The sequence below is a fragment of the Balaenoptera musculus genome, chromosome 19 (assembly GCF_009873245.2).
Source record: "Balaenoptera musculus isolate JJ_BM4_2016_0621 chromosome 19, mBalMus1.pri.v3, whole genome shotgun sequence".
Lineage (NCBI taxonomy): Eukaryota > Metazoa > Chordata > Mammalia > Artiodactyla > Balaenopteridae > Balaenoptera > Balaenoptera musculus.
The window spans coordinates 4843731-4871720 of NC_045803.1; the positions used below are offsets into that span (position 1 = coordinate 4843731).

Consider the following 27990-nt stretch of genomic DNA (forward strand, 5'->3'; position numbering starts at 1 on the left):
TTAATCCAGGCAGGGAACAACGCTGCGTCATAAAACGCAAAAGACACTCAAGTATTCCTAAAGCCTAAAGCCACCCCTTCGCAGCGAGGCGGAAGGACACCTCTTTCCCAGCCTTCTCCTGCGGCCGCTCAGCCCCATGCCTCGCCCCTCGCGGTAGCGCTCCGCCCAGGCCCCGCCCCCGCCGCTCAACTCCTCGCGTGTGCGCAGCTGCCAACGGACCCGGAAGCGGAGAGCGCGGAGCGAAGGTCACAGGCGGAGCGTAAGTTTCTTCTTTCTAGCGTAAATTTGCGCTTCACAACCCCCACCCCAGCCCATCCTCTGGGTGTGGGAGTCACTACGGACCTTAAAATCACCTCACCTGCCCCTCCGCCCCAAGTAAGTCCAGACGCTGCCGTCACAGGGCAGGGGTCGTTTCCGTCTGGGTTTGAAATCTCTCTGAGGCTAGTTCGTTCCTTTGGCTTTTCTTATCGCTTCTTTTTCGCTACATTTTCCTGGTTAAAATCCTTTACTGCCCTCCGCCCCCCCTGTGAAGTTCTCTTCTGCGAGGTGGATTCGCTCCGCGTCAGCCTCGCCCTCTCGGCCCCTGGAGGGCAGCCATGGCCGCCCCGCTCCCGGCGAGCCCGCGTCCTCTCCCCGGTGCCGGGATTCTGCAGAGCCCGCCCCTCTCCGTAGACCCCCTCCCTCCCCCCCTCCCCGCCCCTCTGTCCTCGCGTCTCCTCAGGCCGGTCTTTCTGCTCGCCCGGCCTCCGCTTCTTAGTCACCCCTTCCCCTCACCCCACATAGGGGGAGGTGACCTGGGCCAGCCGTGTGACGCTCAGTGTTCTTCGGCCTCAAATTCCACCCCGCTGGCAAATGCGCACTTCCGCTTGGCGGGCATCTTAATTCAGTCGACATCACTGTAAATATGTGGGCGAGGGGGATCAGGAGAAGCAGAGACAGAGCGGTTGACAGAGAAATAGGAAAACTAAGGTGAAAATAAGAATGAGTGAGAACAGATGGCAACGTAGAGGATGGGTGAGGGCCTGTTTCAATGAGTACTTGGTAAGGATGTCAGTGATCTTTTAACAGTTGAAAGTGAGTTCCGTCAGTCAATTTAGTATTGCGTTTTCTTCCCTTTTATGTGATCTGTGAGCTACTAAGTGGATGTTCCTCTCAAGTACCTCTTGTCTGTTCTCTGCGAGTGATGAAGAATGGGCTGGATTGACCTGGAACCTTCTTCCAACAGAGCCCCTCTATTCATGATGAAGACGTTTGCCCAGAGCTTATTTCTAAGCTGACCCCTTTCAGCGTTTTCCCAGGACGACCAACTTCTTGATCTGCATACTGAATGCCCAGTGTCCTTCAGTTTGCAGCTTGTGTCTGTTCCTCTCGCGACCCTGTGCCCATAGGTCTCTGTGCCTTTCAGCCCTGTTTGCTCATGCATGCATGGAGGAGAGGAGGAAAGATGGAGAAAGTGGAGAGGAGCCTGTAGGTGCCTGCCGGAGGGATACGGAAGTAAGTGTGGGCTTCTGGATGAGCCCAATGAATGGTGTGTGCACCTGTCCCAAGCAGAGTTGTGGGATCATGGGATGTGTGGAACTGTTGGCAAGGGATGCTGCAGTTCTGGCTGGAGCATCTGCAAGTGCGTTTTTGGGTGGTTGTGGGCTGCATGGAATGGTTTGGGGTGCCCTAGTGTCTTAGCTCACGTTTCCTGGGACACAGATGCGGAGACAGATTTGCACGCATGGGTTTAATCGAGTAACTCGTGGTCACACCTGTGGAGGAATGAAGGCAGTGGATTTGGCAGAGAGAAATGTATTCCTGCGGTCTTGTTAGAATCAAGGCCTGAGCTGAGCCCACAGGGAGCTCTGTGCAGGAGGATGGTGTGTTGGTCCTAACGGGTGCCTAGAGGGTGTCCCACAGAATCCACGCCACTCAGTGACGTCTGTGGGATCTTTTGGGAAGGCAAGAATCATCATGCATCCCATATAGTAATTACAGGGAAAACCTTCAGAGATCATTTTGTGGGTTACCTTTTGTGTTTTGAGATATTTTGAGTTGCAGGTGACGAAAGTTCCAGTAGCATTTTGGAAGATACGAAAGAGAACTTGGAGTGTTTTCTTCAAAGATGTTGGGGTCTTGTTGGGACATGTGCATCACTGGAGACACCTCTCTTAGTAGTAGTTTTTGGAGATGACAGTTTGTGCTGAGGTCACTGAATGAAAAGATGGTGTCTTCAGTCTAGTGGGTCCTCGAGGGTCTTCATGTGTACTGTTCCATCTAAATGCATGAGTTATTAGGGTTTGGAATATTTTGTGGGGTTTCATAGTAGGATAAGGGATCATTATGGGGTGTCTTGGGAGTGTCTTGGGCCGCATGAGACTTCGTGAAGTCTGTATGACTCCAGAAGGGAAACATTGGGTCTTAAGCTGCAGATGGCAGAAAGGGTTCATAGGGAGGACCTGTGGGGGATGTGTCTTTGGGCACAACTTGAGAGGGGCCATAACGCCCTATGACTCGGGGAAGGATTGTTCCAGGAATGGGGGGCAGTCAACACCAAGGTGAATTGAAGTACAGAGGCTCATTGTTGGGAAAAGGCAGCTTCTGCTTTCTTCCTGCCAGGCCAGTGGTGGGTTCTCTACTGTCCTCTGCACATCTGTCCCAAAACACTACACACACACACACACACACACACAACAGTCACAAGGCAGCTGGGAGCAGAGGAGGAAGATGTTTTAAACTAAATGCAGAACCAATGCGAAGGGCTGCTGTGGTCTGAGCAGGGCATTTGGAGACAGGAAGGGGAGCCTCATCTGGGGAGTTACAGCCCTGGCACTTGCGGGAAAACTCAGGAGTGGGATGAAGGAAAAGCTCTGTTCACACTCACCAGTGGATCTGGGGCTCAGCAGTTAGTAGAGTGTAGAATGGGCTGAGCTGATGGGGTCAGATGACAGAAAGGAACTTGCGTTCCTACCCAGCACACACTCACCCTTCATACACGTTTCTCTGTTGTGTTCGCTAGAATGGCAGTGATGGTGGTTTCCCAGGTAGGTGACTTGAGGAAGAGAAGTGTTTTCTCTCTTTGTGCCTTGCCTCCCTCAAGTCTTCCAGCTTCCCCTCTGCTGTTCTGTTCAGACACCCACTTCCTGCTGTGCTTTTGCTGTTTGCACAATCCCAACCAACCCCATCAAGTCAGGATTTCAGGCTGTGACCCTCCCACCCCCTGGCCCCACCGCAGCATATGGGATCTTACTTCCCTGACCAGGGATCGAACCTGCGCCCCCTGCGTTGGAAGCACAGAGTCTTAACCACTGGGCCGCCAGGGAAGTCCCAGGTTGTGATTTTTTTTTTAAGCCAGTGTCATTGCAGAGTGAGAAATCCTAGACACCGAGACCTTTTCTCCATCGAGGGGTCTAGGCAGCCGGGAGGCCTCTCCTTTTTCTGCTGATTTTAGGCTCTTTTATTTCCGAACTGGGTCTTGCTCAGCCTTAGGCACCTACCCCTTGGTCGAGCTCACTGCGGTCCTGGTTGAACTTACACTTGCCCTTTGCACTTGTTGAGGGTAAGGGGCTTTGTCTGGATGGAGGACCCTTGGCTAGACCCGCCTCTGCTGTTCCTGGTCAGCTCCTTCCTTACTCTTTCCAGGGCAAAGGACCCCTACACACATCCGTCCCCCAAAGTGAAGACCACGCCGCAGGGTGTACGAGTTTCACTCTGTGTTCTTCTCATTAATTTGCTGACTACATATGGAGTACGTACTGTAGTCCGGGCTTGTCTTGTCTGCATCAGGGGTAAAATGATAAGCCGGTGGAATACACTCCCCTGCCTTATCCAGGTGGTTTTTCCGTCATGGAGACAAGCACACCCTGTCACTTACTCACAGCCATGCAAGTCAGATGCCGCAAAGCAAAGGACGGGTGTGCACTCATTCTCCTGTGACCCTCCACTTCCTTGCCCTCCCTGGCATCCCCATCACACCCAGCTGTGCCTCCTCTGCTGTCCCCGTGGGGCTCATCACCGCTGGAGAAAAGCACACCCCAGACTGACCGGTCTCACTTCAGGTTCCCGGCTCTGTTCCCTCACATGCCCTGTGTCTGCTCCCTACCTTTCCTTTACAGGCCCTCATCAGTCCAGTTCATCCTCTCCCATCTTTCCTCTCAGAGACCCTGCTGCTTCTTCATGGAGCCCCTGGAGCGAAGGGAAGAGACCTCCTGTAACTGGCTCACCCATCTGCCTCAGGGCCTGTGTTCTCTCCTCAGTACCGACTGTGAAGTCTGTCCCTGCTCCTGGCTGCGGCTGACCCTGCGATTGTGCCCTTGTTGCCATCTTCACTCTGTGTCAGGACGGCGTGCCATCCTTCCTCCACTGCATCATGTATTTGACTTTTAGGGGTTTATTTTCATCAGCATACACAAATGGTGGTGTTGCCTACCTTACACACAAAGACCAACACACACACACGCGCACACACACACACACACGCCAAAACCTTTTTATGCACTCTACCATCTTTATTTTTTTTATTTTTTTAAAGATGTTTTATTGGAAGTAGCACTCTTTTTTTTTTTTAATTTTTTTATTTATTTATTTTGGCTGCGTTGGGTCTTCATTGCTGTGCGCGGGCTTTCTCTAGTTGCGGTGAGCGGGGGCTACTCTTTGTTGCGGTGCGCGGGCTTCTCATTGCGGTGGCTTCTCTTGTTGCAGAGCACGGGCTCTAGGCATGTGGGTTTCAGTAGTTGCAGCACGCGGGCTCAGTAGTTGTGGCTCGAGGGCTCTAGAGCGCAGGCTCAGTAGTTGTGAGGCACAGGCTTAGTTGCTCCGTGGCATGTGGGATCCTCCTGGACCAGGGCTGGAACCCGTGTCCCCTGCATTGGCAGGCGGATTCTCAACCACTGTGCCACCAGGGAAGCTCACTCTACCATCTTTAAAACAAAGCATTCTTAATTAACTACATTGTCCCCACTACTAAGTACCTTTTTTCTATGCTCCATTTCAGATCACAATATACTACAAACTTGTTTATGTTCTTTGTCTTCAATTCTTGCCTCTAGTTCCCCTGTGAACCCCACCCAATCAAGCTTTCACATCCACCATCCACTGATACTTTCTTTTCCAGAGTCACCAATGACCTCCTCATCTCTCAATCCAATAATTTATTTCCTCTTCTCATCTTGCTTGTCGTATCGGCAGCATGTTGCGCACTCGATCACTCCTTCCTTGAAAGACTGATTTTTTTTTTTTTTTTTTTAATTTATTTATTTTTTATTTTTTTTTTTTTTTGGCTGCATTGGGTCTTCGTTGCTGCGCATGGGCTTTCTCTAGTTGTGGCGAGCGGGGACTACTCTTCATTGCGGTGCGTGGGCTTCTCATTGTGGTGGCTTCTCTTGTTGCAGAGCATGGGCTCTAGGCGCACGGGCTTCAGTAGTTGTGGCATGCAGGCTCAGTAGTTGTGGCTCTCGGGCCCTAGGGCACAGGCTCAGTATTTGTGGCGCACGGGCTTAGTTGCTCGGCAGCATGTGGGATCTTCCCGGACCAGGGCTCGAACCCTGTGTCCCCTGCATTGGCAGGCGGATTCTCAACCACTGCGCCACCAGGGAAGTCCCAGACTGATTTTCTTGAAAGACTGCTTTAACCTTTAAAAGTCTGTCTGCTTCAGTTTTCTTCTCACTTCCCTGTTCCCTTCTCGCTGTCCTCTGACGAATTTTTCTGAACACCCTGGTTTCTGAACGTGGGAGCATCCAAAAGTTGTAGTCGTTGAACCTCTTCTCTTGTCTACATCCGCTGCCTTTCCTCATCATTTCTTCTCATGAGTTTTCAACACCACCTGCTCGTCTCCCAGTTTGCCCTCTCAAGCCCACATCTCTCCCTTAGAGTCTGGAATCCTGTGGCCAGCTGTCTCCTTGACATCTCTGCTGGGACATCTAACAGGCATCTCTGCCTTAATTTGTCCGAAACTGACTCCTTGAGATCCCTGGCCGTGTTCCCCCTGCCATCTAACACATCTTGCTTAAGGGCGACACCATCCTTCCTGGGGCTCTGATGAACATTTTGGTATGTATGTAAAATATATAAAACACTACATTATGTGTAATTGTTCTAAAATGTAAGATACAAATATATTAGATGTGTACTTAAAATGAATGATGGAATACGTGGTTGCTAAGATTCTTTTTTTCTTATGGAAGAAAAATGTTTGGAGACCAAGGCCCTTCCTCATCAGCTTCCCCTAGTGCCTCTCTGACCTCCCCTCCTGCCGTCTCCTCCTCCTCACCCTGCTCCAGCCACCCAAGGCTCCTTCCTTTTCCTGGGGTCAAGGTTACTACAGTCCCAGGGCCCTCAGGGTGCTGTCCCTCAGATCCAGGTGGCAAACACGCTTCCTCCCCCAGGCCTTTGGTCTGATGTCAGCGTCTCAGTGGAGCCTTCTCTGACCACCCCCCTCCCATTTAACATGCCAGCCACACCCTCCCCCCCACCTCTGGTCCATAACGCCTGCTCTGCACGTTTCCTTCTGCTGCTTCCCCTTCCACTGGCTGAGTCCTGGTGAGAACCAGGCCTCAGGGGAGAGCAGACCCACAAGGAGGTGTCACACCTTTCAGAATGGCTATTAGCCAATAGATAAGAGATAACAAGTACTGGCAAGGGTGGGGATAAAAGGGAACCCTCCTACACTGTTGGTGGGAATGTAAATGGTACAGCAGTTGTGGAACTCAGTGTGGAGGTTTCTTCAAAAATTGGAAATAGGTCAGGCAGACCGCCTGGCAAGCCCATTGTGGCTGTTGACGCAAAGGAGACAGAGTCAGTGTTTGGAAGGAGATGCCTGCACTCCTGTGGGCATCCCTGCATTAGCCATGGCAGCTGAGGTGTAGGAACAAGACGAAGGACTGGTGACAGATAAATGCGTTATATATATACCATGAACTATTACTATTCAGCCGTAAAAATGAAGGATCCTGCCATTTACGACACTGTGGATGAACATGGAGAACATTCTGCCAAGTAAACTAAGCCAGACCTAGAAAGACATACTGTCTGATCTCGCTTATGTGTGGAAACTGAAAAAGTTAAACTCATAGAACCAGAGAGTAGAATGGTGGTTACCAGGGTCTGGGAGTTGGTGAAAATGGGGAGATTTTGGTCAAAGGGGTAAACTTTCAGTTGTAAAATGAGTAAGTTCTGGGGAGCTAGTGTGCAGCCTGCTGACTGTAGTTAACTGCAGTGTATTTCTATATGCTTGAATTTTGCAGAGACAGTAAACGTTACGTGTTCTCACCACACGGACACAAAATGGTAATTGTGGGTTGATGGAAGTGTAATTACTTGATTGTGGTAATTATTTCACAGTGTATGTGTCTGTCAAATGATCACATCGTACACCTTATATTTACACCTTTTTAATTCGTCAGTTATACCTCAGTTAAGCTGGAAAAGAAAAAGCAAGTGGGGGCTGTGCTGGGCTTGCCTCCTCTGAGCACTGCTCAACCCAGGCTTCCCATTAGATCGATGAGGCATTTTGCATAGACATGTTTTGTACCCTCTGACCAGGGATTCCTCTTCATGTAGTCAGTGTAGGGCCCAACCTCAATCATATTTAAGGTGCCCCAGGTGATTCCAATCCGGATCCCTCACTGAGCATCGTGACTCTGGGTCCCCCCGTTCCTGAGGGCTGAGATCTGGGCTGAGGCTGAGGGGCTCTGCTCTGCGTGGGGATGGACCAGGGCTGGTCTGTGACCTGCAGGGGGTCGTCGGGTCCAGCTGAGGTGCCCACTGTTGCTGTGTACGTGAGGGCCTCACCAGGAGGGGAGCCTGATCTGAAGGAAAGGGTGGGAAACTCCCGTGTTGGTCTCTGTGTGGGAGTTTACTGTCCTGAGCCCCTCCTGGGACCGTGGGCAGCAGGGGACTGTCTGTTCCACATGCTGAGGTCTTCCCTGTGTGTGTGGCTGTGACTCAGGAAGGGGGTGTGTTGATTCTAAGCATTAAACAGCCTGTTTTCCACTTTCAAGATCGACCTCTAAAGACTCATGTTGTCTGAGGAAGAAGCCCGGAAGAGGAGGAAGAGGAAAGAAAAGGAGTCAGGAATGGCTCTTTCTCAGGTAAAGTCATATTCTCAGTTGTTTCTTCTGTCTGTCCTTCCTGAAATGCCCTTCTTCGGACTTGCCAATCTTCTGTGATGCTTCAGTATGTTCTTGCTCAATAAAAGTTTTTTTTTTTTTTTTTTTTAGTATTCTTTTTGTCATGATTTTTAATTATCCAAGAATTTTTCAACTCTACTATTTTGATAATTTCTTTCCTTAATCTGTTAAATTAATGTACACCACTAATAACCCTTCCAATTTTGAATCAATATTTTATTAGTGGAATAAACAAATAAACTCGGTTTGGCTTTTTTTTAATAACTACATATCTAAATTTAAATGGATAAAATTGTATTTTTGAGTAATGTATTTTATAGACATTAAAGCATTATATATTTCTTCATGTTTGTACGTGTTTTTTACTAACCTACTATAGAATAATGTTGACAAACTAAATTAAGTACACTTAGTACATTTTCATTGTCCCAGAGATGTTGAAATACATTGATCAAAATGATAATTTAAAAAATCATCCAAAATACGTTGAGACAGCTGCTCTCATTTTAGTGAGTGGTGTGTCTACATGTGTGTGCATTAGTGCATGGATGTGCAAGTCCATGGCTTTTATAAAATATCATTTTATAAATAAGTTTTATATTTTTTTAGCAGTTGAAATTACATGGTACTTCTCTTTTACACTATCCCATTAATAATTTAAATAGCAAAAATGGTAACAGACATGTATGTATTTATATATGACTTTTTATGCATTTGCACATTGTTCACCTTGTACTCATTTTAGGATTTTTCAGGGAACCCTCTGTCAGGGTACTTTTCATGCTGTACTTAACTATTTGATTGTTTAGGTTTGATTAGGGGCCGACCACCTGAGTTCAGGTGCTCGCTGTGTCATTTCCTAGCTATTTGCTCTGAGGCGAGTTTCTTAGAGTGGCTGTGACACAGTTTTCTCCTCTGTAAAGTGGGGACAGGTCTTTCTCTAATGAGCTATTATGTCGATAACAAGTTAACATATGTAAAGTCTCAAGCGTGATGCTCAGCACACAGGAAGTGTTCGCACGCGTTTCGTCATTGTTCTTGTTACCCGCATCACAATTTTAAGATCCTGATCTCCCGGTAAAGCCACTGTGGAGTCGCCTCTGAAGACGCCACTCATGTCCTAGCTCATCTGCGTACCGAATACCCGCAATGTGTAGAACGTAATATCTGACACTCCTGTGTAGACAACCTGTGTTGCGTTTTTACTTGTATATTTCATGTATCATCCACAAAAACCAGTAATCCACACTGACTCAGAGGATATCGTAATCTTTTATGGAAGCAAAGAAACTAAAATTTCAGGCATATAACTTGCTCAAAATGCCTTTACTCAAATCTGTCAGAACTCACTCTTCAACCCAGTTGACCCTCTCTCTTCTCCTTTTATGTGACAGTAAGAACTCTCCTCATGGCCCCTTGGTGAGATGTATCTTTCATTTCAGGGACAGTTGACCTTGGAGGATGTGGCCATCACGTTCTCTCAGGAGGAGTGGGAATGCCTGGACCCTGGTCAGAGGGCCTTGTACAGGGACGTGATGCTGGAGACCTACAGGAACCTGCTCTCCCTGGGTGAGGATAACTTCCCTCTAGAAGTTGGGATCTGCCCTTGCGTATATTTGCATTTTCCCTTGTGTGCCTCTTGGGAGGCCCTGTTGTGCTTAACTGACCTGAAAGCCCTGTTGACTCAGACGTGAAAAGCTTTATGATTCGACATCAGGAGTTTAAAATTGCCTTTCTTCAGGAATCTGCCCATTTCATGATATACTAGGAGTTGTTCCAGAGCTTCAGTATTTACAAAGCCCAATGGCAAACTCTTAATATATCAGATTTCTTGTTTTCTACCCCTGTGCTTTTGATTCAGTAGTTCTAGGAAAAGAGCTAGATGTCTGCATATTATACTGTTCCCTGTGTATTCAGAAGGAGGCAGTGGATGAATTTGTGAAATGTTTCTCCAGACCCATCTGTAATGTCCTCACTCCTCAGCTGAACAAGGAACTGGGATTCTGGAAACGCCAGAGTACACCATGTTCCTTTCTTTTTATGAGTACGAATTTCTGTTTCTGTTGTGAATATTATCTCCATTTTGGAGCAAGGGAAAGAGCTCTGGGCTCTGGAGAGTGAAGTGAAAAATAGCAAAAAATCAAATGAATGGGAACGTATCAAAGGTGCCAACACAGGTCGGAGCTCAGAAGAGCAGAGAGGAAACCTCACCATTAATAGTGTTTGGGAAACTTTTCTTAAGTGGGAGAGTTCTATGGGAAAACAGAAGTTTATTTCTTGTGAACTCTCAGAGGAAATTTTTCTCCTCCCTAACTTATCACTCTGTCCTTCAGCATGTAAAATGTGTCTTTTCACCCTTCAGGGGTGCTGCAGCTCCAAAACAGACAAAGGCAGAGTTTTTATCATGATCTGCACTCCGTCATCTGGCTCCTGTGAACTCTTTGGTTCCTTGACCTTGAGGAGCATGGGACGGGATGTTTGAAAGGGGTCTCTTTTCCCCTTGGTCTCTCATTCTGTTCTTGATTCCATCAGATGCTTAGTTCTTAGTCCATGTTGATCGGAGGTGACCCCTCCACAGTCCTAACCCCTGGACCTTTCCCAGTTCCATCTCCATTTGCTGTACTTGGGAGACCTAATCAGGAGATGAGAAAACACTGGCTGCTCTTTGATTCCATCTGTCACCCAGAACCTGCATGGGGCTGTCTCAAGCCCCGTCTGCCTGTTCAAATCCCTCCACCCTTCCTCCTGTTCTGTTTTTGTCACACAGCTTGAGGGTGTGTAATGGGAGGTGGGTTGGATCATCTGTGATTGTTACTTAGGAAAACTGTAAAGACGGTGGACAGAGAGATCTTCTTTTTAATCCCCAGTCCTACATGAGGAGCATATGCCAGTCTGTCAGGCTCTTAGCTTGGCATCTGTGGATAGAGCACATGGTCCCATCTCAAGATCCTACAATATCTGACCCCACATCTTGTATTTTCCTGCCTTTTGCACTACTCTATCTAGTTGGGTAATGGAGACTCTTCCAGATTTCATATTCTCTTAAGTTTGCATGAATTTGCCCCTGAAACTTGCTTCTGAAATGCACAGTCCTAGGGCCTGAAATTTTATCCTATTTTTTTGCCGTGATCATCCACCTTTAAGTAACGGGCGATTTTTGGTGGACTCTCCTATGGAGTGGGTTTCCTTGGTGACAAAATTCTTGATGGAGAACACTGTCACTTATATCTTGTGACGCTATCCTGCTACATAAGAAGCACCACTTGAAGCTACTCAGTAGAGTGGTCAGCATGTCCCAGGATACTGAGATGGAAAGTATCAGAGCCTGACTGATAAGTGTTTTCAGTAATCTTTCCAGTTTGGAGGAGTGTCATGAAAGCACCTCTCAAGGACACTGTGACGGTGGTGTTCACATATGCTAATGACCATCCCCTTTGTGCCACAATAAATAACACGAATTTCTGCTGGGAACAACATTTGTTATGAAGATCATATCCTCATGTCTCTGAGGCTGTTGACTAAACTGTTGTCCATACCACATTTTCTATCCTCTGTGTGTGCCATTGTTCATTCTACCTCAACACATTATTTTCAAGCAACTTAGTGAGGGAACTTATGAAGCTGAGTGATGCCTTCAGTGAAGTACCGTGATTTGTTGTGTTTGAGCCGCCGCTACTCTTTGTGTCCTTTGTTTCATATTTGCAGTGTGTGGGAGGGGGGATTAGGGAGTGGGTATTGTTGTCTGTATTTTACAGTATTTCCTCCTGTAGAGTTGGGGGTATGGCTCAGCAGCTGTTTCCCTAAATCCTACACTTAGTCCAGAATATTTTGAAAACATATTCTTATTAATTCCTTCTACTTCTTCTCACCTAACTGAGTACCAAATATTAAATTTATTACAGTTTTTAAGTTGGGATTTTTAATATCTTGAGAATATATGTATTTTTAATTGTCACTCTCTTAATCCCAGGAATACCATTTGATTGCCTTGCCATAATTTGTTATATAAAATTCATTGCTTTTCCTATTGTATGTTTTCAATTTTCTGTACATGATTTGTTGAATTTTATATAAATTTCACTGAGTTTTTATTTTGGGGCATGACTGTGATATTCTAATAATCATGCTCCCTGTCTAGGTTCATTGTGTCCATGTTGATACACTGAATTAATACTTATATATGCCGTTGTGTTTTATAGAAAATTTAGCCCATTTCTTGCACTTTATGAACTTCTCCACTGTTGTTTCTGACACCTGTATTTCCTGCAAAACTTCTAACGTTCTGGAAACTCCATTCCTTTTTTTTTTTAGTTTATTTTATATTGGAGTATAGTTGATTTACAATGTTGTGTTAGTTTCTGGTGTACAGCAAAGTGATTCATCCATACATACATGTAATAGTTTGCATCTGCTAATCCCAAACTCCCAATCCCTCTTCTGGAAATTGCATTCCTGAGTGAACACAGGAAGACCGTCTTGTTCCCCGTCTTCCTTTCCATTAGCTTCATATAAAGTGCACCTGGTCCCCGATGTCCCTCCTGCTGGTGCTGTGCTGTTGTCCTCTGGCTTATCTGCTGTGTGTGCTGGTCACCACCTCTGTGCACATGGGTCTCCTCCATCGGTCTCCACGCCACAGCCAGAAAATGTTTCTGCACGGAACTGCTGTTACTACAGCGCCCATTAATACAAGTCCTTCCCCATGAGGGCCATTCACCTGTTTTCTCCATAAGGTTACTTCTGTTCTCCTGATGATATTTATGAAGTCTAATTGATTAATTTTAGACATATTGCATATTATTGATTGATTCGAAATAATTATGTATCTACTAACACATAGTATTAACAGTAGAAGCACCCCCAACCTCATGTTCTTTTTTTTATTGTGTCAAATAACTTTCATAATGTTTTACATCATTTGAGCTTAGAAGAGTTAATATATACCACGTTTTTCTTGTTGTTTGACTATAGATTCAGTTGATGACCATGAGTATTTAAACTCACTTGATTTCTCCCCATTATCCCCCTTCAGCCGCCCCTAGCAAACACCATTCTGCTTTCTGTTTCCACGAAGTTGACTGTGTTTGTTACCTCACATAAGTGGACTCATATAGTATTTTCTGTGACTGGCTTATTTCATAACATCCTCAAGGTTCATCCATGTTGTAGCACATGACGGGATCTGAGTCTTTTGTTGTTTTGCCTGAATAATCACCTTTTTGTGCATTCATCTGTCAGTGGACACTTGGGTTGCTTCCACCTCTTAGCTATTGTGAATAATGCTTCTGTGAACATGGGTATGCAAATATCTCTTCCAGATCCTGCTTTCAATTTCTTTGTTACATATACAGGGAAATGAAATTGCTAGATCATAGGTCTCTTAGTCGGTTTTGGCTCCTCTAGCAAAGTTCCATAGACTGGGTGGCTTGTTAACAACAGAAATTTATTTCTCACGGTTCTGGAGGCTGGAAGTCTGAGATTTGGGTGCCAACATGGTTCAGTTCTGAGGAGGACCCTCTTCCCCATGTCTGGCACAGAGCTCCCCAAACCCTTGGAATTTTCTGAGTGATAACAGCAATGGGAGCATCTTTTGTTATAATATTAGGTGTCTTGTCCTCAGTTTCTGAAATTACTTCAGAGCCATGAAGGTAGAATGGGTGTCTTGTTATTCATAACAAATCGCCTTAAGTCACAACTGAGTTTATGGTAATAAGGTGACCTTTGGAAATTCCCTCAAGATGGGGGGCTGTCACCAGGGGAACCAGCCATGTGATTAGAAGGTTGGAACTTTCAGTCTCACCCCTGATTGGAGGGGTTGGGGGGAGGGGCTGGAAGTTGAGTTTGCCTGCCGATAGCCACTGATTTAATCAGTCATGCCTGTGCAATGAAGCCTCCGTGAAAACCCAGAAAGAGGGTTCTGAGAGCTTCCGGGTTGATGAACAGGTGGAGATTCGGGGAGGATGGTGGTCTGGGGGAAGGCGTGGAAACCCCGAACCCTTTCCCCACACTTTGCCCTATGCATCTCTTCCAGCTGGCTGTTCTTGAGTTATATCCTTTATAATAAACTGATGATCTAATAAGTAACACATTTCTCTGAGTTCTGTGAAACATTCTTAACAAATAACTTGTTGGAACCTCTGGTCTGTAGGCTGCTGGTCAGAAGCTCTGGTGACATCCTGGACTTGAGATCGGCATCTAAAGTGTGAGGTGGAGGGGGCAGTTTTAGAACACCAAGCCCTTAACCTGTCGGAGATGGCTATCTCCAGGTAGATAGTGTCACAACTGAGTTCAATTGTAGGACACCCAGCTGATGCCTGAACATTGCTTGTTGGTGTGGGGATCCACCCCTACCCCCATGATGGAATTGCTGATCAGACCCTTTTAGAATTCTTTCTATATTCCCAATATTAACCTATTATCAGATACATGATTTGCAGATATTCTTCCCATACCGTATGTTGTCTTTTCACTCTACCGAGTGTGCTTTAATGCACAATACGTTGTAAATTTTGATGCAGTCCAGTTTATCCGTTTTTACTTCTGTTGCCTGTGCCTTTGATGTCATATCTGATAGATCATTGATGAATTCAGTGTCATGAAGGTTTCCTCCTGTTTTCTGCTAGGAGTCTTATACTTTTGGAGCTCGTGTTTAGACGTATGTGGTGTAAGGCAGTGGTCCAGCTACATTCTTCTGCATGTGGATATTCAGTTTTCTTAACATCTTTTGTGGAATACACTATCATTCCCCCACTGACTGATCTTGACACCCTTGTGGAACATCATTTGACCATATACACGTTGTTTCTTTCTGACATTTATTTCTCTATTCTGTTCCACTGGTCTCTCTGTGCTTGTGCCAGTACCACACTGTTTTGATGAGTGTAGCTTTGTGTTAAGTATTTTTTTAAAATAAATTTATTTATTTTATTTTTGTCTATTTTTGGTTGTGTTGGGTCTTTGTTGCTGTGTGCGGGCTTTCTCTAGTTGCAGTGAGCAAGGGCTACTCTTTGTTGCAGTGTGCGGGCTTCTCATTGCAGTGGCTTCTCCCGTTGCAGAGCACGGGCCCTAGGGCGTGTGGGCTTCAGTAGTTGTGGCGCACGGGCTTGGTTGCTCTGCAGCACGTGGGATCTTCCCGGACCAGGGCTCGAACCCGTGTCCCCTGCATTGGCAGGCAGATTCTTAACCACTGTGCCACCAGGGAAGCCCTGTGTTAAGTATTGAAATAAGGATGTGGGAGACCTCCAACTTTATTCTCTTCAAGCTTGTTTTTGCTGTTCTTTGTCTCTTGAGATTTTATATGCATCTTAGGATGAAATTATCTATTTTATATGCATCTTAGGATGAAATTATCTAAAATCCCAAGAAACACTTGGGATTTTGCTAGGTATTTGCATTGAATATGTTGATTATTTTGGGTAGTATTGACATCTTGACAATATTGTATTCCAGTCCATGAACTTGGAATATTTTTGCATTTATTTGTATCTTTTCTAATATTTTTCAGCAATGTTTTTACTTTACAGTGTACAAATCTTCTTCTTTGCTAAGGTTATGCGTAAGTGTTTTATTCTTTGATGTTATTGTCAGTGGAATTGTTTTCTCAGTTTTCTTTCAGATTGTTCATCGTTAATGTATAAAAACACACTTGATTTTTACATGTTGATAATATATCTTGCAACTTTTCTGAATTCATTCATTAGTTCTAGCAGGATTTTTGCAGAATCCTCAGGTCTTTCTCCACATTTGATTGTATCGGCTGGAAACAGATAATTTTCTTTCCTTTTTCTATCTGGATGCCTTTTATTTCTTTTTCTTCCTATTCTGGCTAGGACTTCTAGTAATTTTTTTTCAGTAATATGTTTTATACAGATAGTGAGAGCATGTATCATTGTCTTGTTCCTGATCTTCAAGGAAAAGCTTTCAGTCTTTCAACATTGAGTATGATGTTTTGGCCATTTAATACATGTCCTTTCCTGTGTTGAGGTAGCTGTTCTGTATTCCACTTTATTGAGTGTTTTTTATCATGTTAACTTTTTTCAAATAGTTTTCCTGCATCAATTGAGATGATTGTGTAGCTTTTTTTTTTTCCTTTTACTCTTTTAATATGCAGGTTTACATGGAAAAGTTTTTATATGTTGAACCACCCTTGCATTCCAAAACTATATCCCCCTTGGTCGTGGTGTATAATTCTTTTAATGTGGTGTTGCATTTGGTTTACTATCATTTTATTTGTGATTTTTGCATCAGTATTCATCAGAGGTATTGGTCTGTGGTTTTCTAGCAGTGTCTTTGTCTGTTTTAGTATTAGAGTAATTCTGGCCTCATAGAATGAGTTTGGAAGTATTTCCTCCACTTCATGTTTTTTTGGAAGTGTTTGAGGAAGATTGGCATTCATTGTTTTTAAATGTTGGATAGAATTCTGCAGTGAAGCTATCTGGCTTTCCTTTGTTGAATGCTTTTTGATTAGTGATTCAATCTTCTTACTAGGTATAGGTCTGTTCAGTTTTTGTATTTCTGTGTTGTTCAGTCTTCAGAGGTTGTGTTGCTGAAAATTTAGCCATTTCTCCTTGGTTTGCCACCCTTTATTTACACATAGAATTGCTTATACTATTCTCCTATAATCCTTTTGATTTCTGTAGCATCAGTTGTAATGTTCCCTCTTTCATTTCTGATTTTAACTATGAGTCTTCTGACTTTTTCTTAATCTTGCTGAGTGTAAATTTTGTCTCTCAAAGAACCAACTTTTAGTTTTGTGATTGTAGTTTTTTAATTTTCTAGTTCCTTTATCTCTAATCTTACTCTTATTTCTTTCCTTCTGGAGCTTTGGCTCTGTTTTGGTCTTTTGAGATCTTTTTTTTCCCCATCTTTTCTTCCTTTCTCTCTCTCTGCTTTTTTTTTTGAAATTCTTATTCACATGATAAACCAGGATCTCTTTTGTGTACTCCTTTGTATTTTCTTTTTCCCCAGGTCTGTTGACATATAATCAAACATAACATGGTGTAAATTTAAAGTGTACAGAGTGATGATTTGATATACATATAATATATTGCTAAATAATTACCACAGTTTAGTTAACACATACATCAATTTACATAATTACAATTTTGTGTGTGTGTGTGGTGAGACCATTTAACATCTACTGTCTTATCAAATTCAAGTATATAATTACAGTATTGTTCACAACAGTCACCATGCTATGTATTAGATCCCCTGAACTTATTCACCTTATAACTGAAACTGCCAATCCCCAGCCCCTGCAACCACTATTCTACTCTTTTTCTAATCGTTTGGCTTTTGTTTTTGTTTTAAAATTCCACTACGTGTGATATAATTGAGGTCATACTGTATTTATGTTCTCTCCTGACTTATTTCACTTGGAATAATGCCCTGAAGGTCTGTCCATGCTGGTACAGATAGCAGGATTTACTACTTAATTTTTTTTATTGCTGAATAATATTCCATTGTGTGTGTAACATTTTAAAATTCATTTACATACTGTTGGACACTTAGGTTATTTCCATGTCTTGGCTATTGTAAATCATGCTGCAACAGCATGGGGGGCAGATATCTGAGGTAGTGATTTCATTTCCTTTCAGTATGCATCCAGAAGTGGGATTGCTATATCCTATGGGAGTGAAATCATGCACCTCAGATTGGGACTTGAACCCACGCAGCCGGGACTCGAACCCGGCCAAAACCCACAGTCTTCCAACTGAGATCACACACCTGGTTTCAGGACTTAATGAAGCTCAGGTTCTTGATGTCTCATCGCAGAAAGAATTCAGTGAGAAACAAAGCGATTGGTAAGAAGTGGATTCATTTAGAGAGAAACACGCTCTACAGACAGAGTGTGGGCCATCTCAGAAGGTGAGAAAAGCGCCAGGGTATGGGGTTGTCAGTTTTTATAGGAGTGGGCAATTTCATAGGCTAATGAGTGGGAGGAGTAGTCCATTTATTTTAGGAAGGAGTGGAGATTTCCAGGAATTGGGCTACCGCCCACTTTTTGATCCTTATGGTCTGTGTTGGAACTGTCATGGCGCCCGTAGGTATGTCATTTTAGCTTGCTGATGTGAGCGTATACTGAGGCTCAAGGTCTAGTGGAAAAAGTCGACTTGTCCGTCATCTTGGATCCAGTTGGTTCTAATCAGTTTATGTCATGTCCTCGGGCTGTGTCATTCTTTCAGAGGTTGTGCCCTGCCTCCTTCCCTCCTGTTTCAGTAGTTCTTTTTTTGTTTGTTTTTTTAAATATTTTGAGGAACCCTCCATACTCCTGTCTATGGTGGCTGCACCAATTTACATTCCCACCAGCATTGCACTGGGTTCCCTTTTCTCCATATGCTCACCTCCCCTTATTATCTCTTGACCTTTTTTTTTTTTTAATTTATTTATTTATTTTTGGCTGCGTTGGGTCCTCATTTCTGTGCGAGGGCTTTCTCCAGTTGCGGCGAGCGGGGGCCACTCTTCATCGCAGTGCGCGGGCCTCTCACTGTCGCGGCCTCTCCCGTTGCGGAGCACAGGCTCCAGACGCGCAGGCTCAGTAGTTGTGGCTCACGGGCTTAGTTGCTCCGCGGCATGTGGGATCCTCCCAGACAGGGCTCGAACCCCTGTCCCCTGCATTGGCAGGCAGATTCTTAACCACTGCACCACCAGGGAAGCCCTCTCTTGACCGTTTGATGATAGTCATTCTACCAGGTGTGAGGTGATAGCTCACTGTGATTTTGATTTGCATTTCCTCCTAAGGAAGGAGCTGGAATTTGGGAAGCTTCCTCCCAGTTGTGGTTGTGGTTTTCTGTAGTTTTTATTCTCTATTTCATTTATCTCTAATCTACTTTTTTCTACTTCTGCTAGCTTTGGTCTTTTTTGTTCTTCTATGTATATATATTCCACCTATAAGTAAGATCATTCAGTATTAGTTTTTACGTGTGACTTATTTTACTGAGCATATACTCTCAACGTCCATCCATGTTGGTACAAATAGCAGAATTTCCTTCTTTTCTGTGGCTAAATAGTATTGCATTGTGTATGTCTACTAGATTTTTTTTTATCCATCCATCTCTTGGACACTTAGGTTGTTTCTACATGTTGGCTATAGTGAATACTGCTGTAATGAATGTGGGAGTGCAGGTATCTTTTTAAGACAGTGATTTTATTTTGTTCGATATATACCCAGCAGTGGAATTGCTGCATTATATGATAGCAGGGTGTTTTTTTTTAATATTTTGAGGAAATTATATACCGTTTTCCATAGTGGCTGCAACAGTTTACATTCTTCCCAGCAGTGATCCCTTTTTTCCACATTCTGCTCAACACTTGTTATCTCTTGTCTTTTTGATGATAACCCATCTGTGGGGTGTGAGGTGATATCTCACTGTGGTTTTGATCTGCATTTCCTCCTGAGGGCAGATCTGGGTATTAGGAGGCTTTCTCCTGTTCAGTCTCACAGCAGTGTGCTGGGGAGTGAGTGAGTCAAAGGCAAGCAAATCGTCATGATCTTTCTGACACTTTTTGGCTCAGTGTTTTGGGGGTAGTCATTTGTTTGAGTGCTGCAGCTTTATTACTGGTTTCCAGAGTTTTCCCAAAGGATTTTTCCCCCCTTTGGTTGTATATTGTTGTTAACTGGGTGTCTCCATGGGGTAATCATCGCCTTGAGTTTATTGGTCTTACCATCTTGCTGACATCACTCCTCATGCCTTTTATATGGCAGAGATTGTGTTAAGAGATCCAGGATATGAGTTCAAGTAATTAGAGACCCCAGGAAAAGGGACACTATTATTTTTAATATCAAACAAAGAGTCTTAGATTTTTTTTTTTAAAGATTTTATATAATTAGTGTTTTATTTAGTAAAATTCTTTTTTTGTTTGTTTTTTTTTTAAACTAACATTATCACATCTTAAAATTCTCAGGCCTTTGCAAACACCTCCTGCTATCTTGGTATCTCCAAACAAACTGTCTGCCCACCCAGCCAGGAGATCATCATTTTGAAATCAAGACCCCCCATTTTGCTGTACCACTGATAACATTTTATTGTACCTGCAGGTGTGCAGAGTGAGCACATCCACCTACTCTTGACGGCCATTTCCTGGTTTTTCTCCCATTCTTGCACACATCCTGGAACATCGTCGTGTGTTGAATACATGCCTGGAAATGGAACGCATGAGATACTCAGTTTAACAAATTTCACAGCGCATACTGATGTAGGTGTAAACATGCTTTCTCCCTACAACATCACACTCTCTGCATTTTAAAATCTCTTCCATGTTTGCCCCATAGTCTGTATATAATTCCATTAGTTAAAAATGGGACAGCATTGTGCTCCTTGCCAGGTCTTCTTTTCTTCTGAGGTCAGTATTTTAGTCACCCTCGTACAGTTGTATACCCACAGATATGCAAACACAAGCTGTGCACCCACATGTTTGTTACTCCCTGCCCTCCACTCTTGCCCTTCCTCATACCTGACCTTTCTTCACCAGGTGTCTTGATTTGGATGGAATACACTGTTATTTCCTAGAATTATTAAGTTTTTACTCTGGAACTCCCCAATTTCCACAACACTCCTTTACCCACCCACCCTACCCCTGCACTACTCACACTGTAAAAAATGACCCCTATTTATCCACTGAACAACCTTCTCCAGACAGGACCTAAATCAGAATGTACAGGGCTGGTGACTCAAAAGCCAATTCCAGGAGGAGTGGCTGAGTCACACTATTATAGTGACACAGCTGAGTTCTTATATCTCCCTTGAAGTATTTCTTTCTAAGCTCCTGGTATTCGTTGTAATATTTTGTAATATATACTGCCTGAGTGGCCAGTCATGCTTAAGAACATGTCTGATTCTGTAGGTACAGGTTCAAATCTTGCTTCTCTCACTTTCTGTGTAAATTTGTGTTATGTACATAAACCGTGTGAATCAGCTGTCCTTATTTTAAAAATAGTGGTGATTTACCTCAAGCCTTAAAACAAATTAGTGTTTTTTTGTGTTTTGGTTTTTTTTATTAGGTTGTGTGGGGTCTTAGTTGCGGCAGGTGGGCTCCTTAGTTGCAGCTCGCCAGCTCCTTAGTTGTGGCATGTGAGCTCTTAGTTGCAGCATGCATGTGGGATCTAGTTCCCTGACCAGGGATCGAACCCGGGACCCCTGCACTGGGAGCGCGAAGTCTTATCCACTGCGCCACCAGGGAAGTCCCCAAGTTAATGTTTTTAAATGGCTTAGAATATTGTATGTTTTACAGTAAAGACTCAAAAAGTTACTTTTCTATAATAAGATATGTCAACTTTCTGTCATATTTATTATGAGATATCCCTTTGTCTGCAATACACCTTGTATGTTTTTATTTTTCAGTATATTCTCAACAATGTTGTCTCTGACCTTAATTAGTAAATTTTCAAAGCACATTACTCTGTATCACATATAAGTTGGTGCCAGTGAACAGGATAATTAAAGGGCACTGCATAGAGAGGGAATTCCTCTATTAATTGACTGATATAACTGCAGTCATGAAATCATAACTGTGACTTCTGACTTCTTTCTCCAGCTCTTCTTTTAATGTTATGTATTTTCCTGACATGATATTGCATAAGTCAGTGATTTCAACATAACTCTCAGTTCTTATATTGTGTGCTCCTTCTAGAATATAAGTCCTTTCTTTATTCTAAAGGGGGGAATGTTAAGAGTTCCACAGAGTAAAATTTTCTATAATATGGTGACTTATTATTTATGCTGGCTTTATCATGATTTACTAGAATATTTATCAATTTATATTGTGATTTATAGATGATGTTTTTTCAGCATGTTATTATGCAATATATCTGACACGCACCACTTATTAATGCTGTAAAATGCCTATTCTCAATGGGTACATTTGGATTTATAATGTGTATTAAGATAAATATTTTGTTTTCTTATAAATTGTTTTATTGATTTATTTTCTCAATGCTACAATGGTTTTGTGATTCTAAACTGCGAGTTATTTAGATTATTCATTAGATAAGCTTGTTTTGGATTATTTACCATTACAGTACATTGTCCTTTAGTACTTATTTATGTACAATAATTATGCATAAAATATATATTATGGTTTTTTTCTCCTCAGTTATGAGACAGCAGTATGTTTACTGCCAACAGGTATGTGATCTTTGTGGTCATGGTGGAAAATACCCTTTCTTTGAGAGCTAAGTTTGCACAATGTGAGTGTTTTTGTCGTAGGGTGTTTGACTAGGCTACCCTAAAATTAATTTGAATTACATGTGATTATTCTTTCATTAATAAAGGATCCTATTTCTTTAGTGTGTCAAAAAATTTGAAGATCATGGTTGGGAAGTTTTATAACTCTATTCAGGATAAGTATTACCTTTGGCGTCATATCACGTTTTCAACATGAAACGTTTATTTACGATCTGTAATTAATAGGATACCTATGTTTCTTTGTATCTTGTAGCTGTCTCTCATATACATGTGATCAAGAAATTAAAACCAAAAGCGAACAGTGACACAGGAGAAATATTCCAAACAGTGATGTTGGGAAGACGTGAAAGCCATGAAATCAGAGATTTTCACTTCAGGGAGATCCAGGAAAACATGCATGTGTTTGAGTGTCAGTGGAGAGATGATGAAAGAAATTACAAAGGAATGCCTGTAACCCATAGTGAAAATCTCACTGACAGAAAAGATCCACATGGTGGAAGGGATACTGGAAACAAACTTACTGAAAATAGGCTTACATTAAGCTTGCAGGATGAACTGCAGATATTTAAAAGTGCAGAGAAATTTGATGAATTTAATCAGGCTGACAAGAGTATCAACAGTAGTACCTCATTTTTACCACTTCAGACAATTTCTTCTATTGTCCAAACCAACATTCCTAATACATATAAGAATGACTTTATGCATCCTTCAATACTGACACAAGACCAGAAAGCATACAAGAAAAAATCTTACAAATGTAATGAGTGTGGCAAAACCTTTCCTTATGGCTCAAACCTCAGTAGACATCAGTTAAGCCATACAGGAGAGAAACCATATAATTGTGATGTATGTGGTAAGGTGTTTAGTCGAAATTCACACCTTGCGTGTCATCGGAGAATTCATACTGGAGAGAGACCTTACAAATGTAAAGAGTGTGGCAAAGCCTTTAATCAGCGCTCAAACCTCAGTCGACATCAGGTCATCCATACAAGAGAGAAGGCATATGAATGTGATGTGTGTGGCAAGGTCTTCAGTCGAAAATCAGTCCTTGGAAGTCATCAGACGGTGCATTTTGGAGAGAAATCTTACACATGTAATGAGTGTGGCAAAGCCTTTAGGAAGCGTTCAAGCCTTACTCAGCATAAGAGGATCCATACTGGAGAGAAGCCTTACCTATGTGTTGAGTGTGGAAAGGCCTTTAGGAAGCATTCAAATCTTACGCAGCATAAGATAATCCATACTGGAGAGAAACCTTACAGATGTAATGAGTGTGGCAAAGCCTTCAGTGTGCACTCAGCCCTAAGGAACCATCGGATAATCCACACAGGAGAGAAACCATACAAATGTGATGTGTGTGGCAAGGTTTTTAGTCGAAATTCAGTCCTTGCAAGTCATCAGAGGCTGCATACTGGGGAGAAACCTTACAAGTGTCATGAGTGTGGGAAGTCATTTATTCAACGTTCACTCCTTTGGATTCATGAGAAAATTCATACTGGCGAGAAACCTTACAAATGTAATGAGTGTGGCAAAGCCTTTCCCGTGCGGTCAATCCTTACCCAACACATGAGAATCCATACTGGAGAGAAACCTTATGTATGTGTTGAGTGTGGCAAAGCCTTTACAAAACATTCAAATCTTACTCAACATAAGACAATCCATACTGGAGAGAAACCGTACAAATGTGATGAGTGTGGCAGAGCTTTTACCCAAATTTCAAGTCTTAGTAGGCATCAGAGAAGGCATACTGGAAAGAAACCAAATAAATGTAGTGTGTGTGTCAAGGCTTTGATGCAACCTTCACAGCTTTGGGGTTATGAGAGAACTCACACTGGAGAACACAAATGCGATTTATGTGGCAAGGCTTTTATCCAGCACTCAAGCCTTGAGGCACATCAGAGGATTCATAGAGGAGAAAGACCTTATAAATGTAATAAATGCGATAAGGCTTTTATCCAGAATTCACAACTTTGGCGTCACAAGAGAACTCATATTGGAGAGAAATCTCATAAATGTAATGAGTGTGGCAAAGCCTTTACAGATAGTTCACATCTTAATCGACATAAGATAATTCATACTGGTGAGAAACCTTACAAATGTCATGAGTGTGGCAGAGCTTTTACCCAATTTACAAACCTTGCTAGGCATCAGAAAATACATAATTGAAAAGAAACATTATAAAGCTGATACATGTGGCAGTGCTTTTATTAAAAGCTGAAGCTTTGGGGATCATTGGAGAATTCATAGTAGAAAGAATATAAATACAAATATAAGGATTGAGATAAAACTTATGCAGGTGGTCAAGCCTTAAAATCAGAGACTCCATCAAGGAGAGAAATCATATAAAACTTAAGTATGTGGCAAAGCTTGTAACTAGGCTTGTGGAACATACCAGAATTCTTTTTTTTTTTTTTTTTTCATAACAGAATTCTTACTAGAGAGAAACCTTCCAAATGTAATGACAGTGATCAGCTTTGTCAGAAATGTGTACCTTTGTGGTCATGAATGAATTCACATAAGATAGAAACTGTACAAGTGTGTCAAGGCCTTTAAGCAGTGACCTCAGGATACACCACAAAGAATTCATACCGGACAGAAACATTACAAATGTAACAAAGGTGATAAAGTGTTCAACCACTGCTGTCAATCGACTTACACATAAGAAAATTTATACTGGGGAACTAAATCTGCCAATGGAGAAAGGACGTCTGTGGGAAAGTTTATCTTCAGTTTGTGACATTTTTTTATTCAGTTATTTGAGGTTTCTTGAAAAGGCTACATTATTGTTGATGACCCGCAACCTGAAGTTAGAAACCTGTTGATGTTGTAGTTTCATTACATGCTTTTCATTTGTCACCATGATGGTCTCAGGGAAGGGATCAGTAAGATGAAAGGACCTACTTCTTGGGAATTCCCTGGCAGTCCAGTGGTTAGGACTCCACACTCTCACTGCCAAGGACCCAGGTTCAGTCCCTGGTCAGGGAACTAAGATCCCACAAGCTGCACTGCACCGCCAAAAAAAAAAAAAAAAAAAAGGACCTACTTCTTTAGGTGGGGTTTATTCATATCCATGTAACCTAGAAAAACTAAGACACAGTTTTAAGATACAATGTGATATAAATTTGAGAGCCTGGGGAGTGACAGAATAGATGAACACTAATAATACATTATTTGGCTGTTTGGGTTGAATGGCATCTATAACAATCCATGTTAGACTCAAACAACTTACAATTTTGAAAATGTATATTCATAATTTGCATTTAGCTATTCACTCCATGGTGTATCCTAGATTATTTCTGTGGCTATAATAAAAATACAGTGAAATTTCAGATTCTCACACCCTAATTACCTGCCTCCCCATTCATGGATATACACGATATGATTATAGTTTTGCCTGCCTTTTTGTGTGTGGAGGCCAAAATTAGACCCGTGGATTACACCTTTACGTGAAGTGAAAATAGAAATATAGTAAGGATACGAAAAATAGAAGAAAATAGAAGAAATTTCAGAAGTAAAGATAAATATAGCAGCCTATTTTTTGTAATTGGAGCACTCAGGGAAATAATTTGAAAGGATTGGTGTTCATGAGTTTCCTTTTAAGAATGAACATACACAATGAGAATTTTTTGGATAGCTCATATATTCACCCTGTAACACATGTTTCGTTAGTTTGAACTTGTGCTAACTCTGCTGGAACAGGACAGAGCCCCACTCAAGTTTTGGATGTCAGGACTAATGATTCCATACACTAAAGTGTTTGCATATGAATGTTTGTTACATAATGAGCCTTTCTGGGGAGAGCAGGGTAGACTTCCCAAGTTGTTCCAAGAATGGCTACAGAGAGCAGAGAACGCTGATGGGCTTGTGTTATGGTGGATACAGGACCAGGCTGGGGTGATGGTACTTTATTGTGGTGTGAACCTACAACTGCTGCCAAGGTTGGGAGCACTCGGGCTTTATCTAATCAGCCTGTCCTGCCCAGTTGGGCAGAATCGGAAGAGGTTTTAGTGAGGCTTAAAGGTGTCAGTAGTCAGACATCAAAAATGGAAACAGACTCTTTTGTATAAAACTGAACGTTTACACTTGAAACTCCTGAATTCTTGGTTGGGAAAAGACCACAATTTTCATAATGTGATAACGTACTTGCTACATTCCTTCTCCTGATGCACACGTAGATCCCATTGCACAATATGATTATTGAAAATGGTTGTGAAATCCTATTTACATAAATTGCCTAAGATATTTTCATACTTGTTTCATGAAAATTAATATGTGGAAGTGTGTATGAGACAGTACATAATGATTCAGTAACTTTTCATAATAGCCATTTTGGAAAGGCTATAAAAATCTATTTGAAGTTACAGTAATAAGCAATATGTTTCATAGTTTCTATACCGTAGTAACATTCCATTTTGTTAGTCATATTTATCGTCTTTTTAAAATACTGTTTAGCCCAATTTGTATATTTAATTTGTATTTCCTTTTTATTGATTCAGTGAAAAATCTGGAGGATGCATAAATCAAGTTATTTTCAGTTTTGTGTGGTATGAAAATGTACATAGAGCAATGACAGGTACAAAGCATGTGTTATATAAACACAAAGAAAGAGGCCTCTCACGTTTTTAATTTAGGTTGAGAGAATTGAAATGATACAGGATAACGAACTAAAGTCTCAGAATGTGGAAGCAGGAGACTTGTTGCTAATGTGCAGGTGCATCACTGGAATGTTTGGAAACTTGATATGTTAATTTTACCTTACAGTGTATCTCTCCAGTTCCTCCCCATCTTGCCGTTATTCCTGTCATCGTCTTTTCCTTCCATTAGTACAATGGAAACTGGAACTCATATCCCCAACACCTTGTAGGCCGTGGGTAGTATAATAGAGCAGATCTCTTTTCTGAGTTTGATATGGAGATATTAGATTATGTTTGTTTTGTTGAGATATAATTTGCATACGATAGAATTCACACTTTTTAAATGCACAGTATGGTAGGACTTGTATATTTACAATGTCCAACCACAGTATTTTCATCATTTATCACTCCCCTTTAAAAAAAACAAAAACAAACCTGCACACTTTAGCAGTTATTCCATATTCCATCCCCAGCCACAAGGAAACATTAAGTTATCTTCTGTCTGCATGAATGTGGCTCTTTGGGGCATTTCATATAAATTAAGTCATATAACGTGGCCTTGTTTCTCTCTTCTTTCAGTTAGTTTACTGTCTACAAGGGTCATCCATATTGTAACATTTATCAGTGCCTCATAACTTTTTATTGCTGAGTAGTAATATCCACAGTTTGATTACCCAGTCATCACTCGTTGGAGAGATTCTTTACACATTTTGGCTATTAAGAAAAATGCTTCTATGGACACCATTTACAAGAAGTCTTTGTGGATATGTGTTTTCCCTTCTCTCAGGTATATTTGTGTAAGAGGAAGTTCTGATTGTGATATTGCGATTTATGACATATAGATTTGGTCATTCAGATGAGTAATGCATTACTTCCGCTCACACCCTATTTGGCGAAAGTGTTCTCAAGGCCTTGCCTAGCTGCACAGTGGCTGAGAAATAAGGGGAACACATAGCTCTTGATGTGGAGCTATTAAAAGAGCGAAGAAAGTCATTATGTTGGTGTAATTACCATGCAACTGTATGTGGAAATTAAAATGAATAAAAGTGAAAAATACAATTGAGAAGTATA

General features: G+C 42.3%; 1 protein-coding gene and 1 pseudogene across 1 annotated transcript; both read left to right on the plus strand.

Moving 5' to 3' along the window:
* The first annotated feature begins 209 nt into the window (after positions 1-209).
* Positions 210-27975, plus strand: LOC118885077 (zinc finger protein 160-like). Its single transcript, XM_036833418.1, is given in 5 exon segments — positions 210-259; positions 7980-8069; positions 9551-9677; positions 22542-24448; positions 24450-27975. Coding segments are annotated over 4 exon segments (2160 nt in total). The 5' UTR covers positions 210-259; positions 7980-7997; the 3' UTR covers positions 24504-27975.
* LOC118885142 overlaps positions 736-27990 on the plus strand; it is a 584965-nt pseudogene continuing 557710 nt past the window's right edge.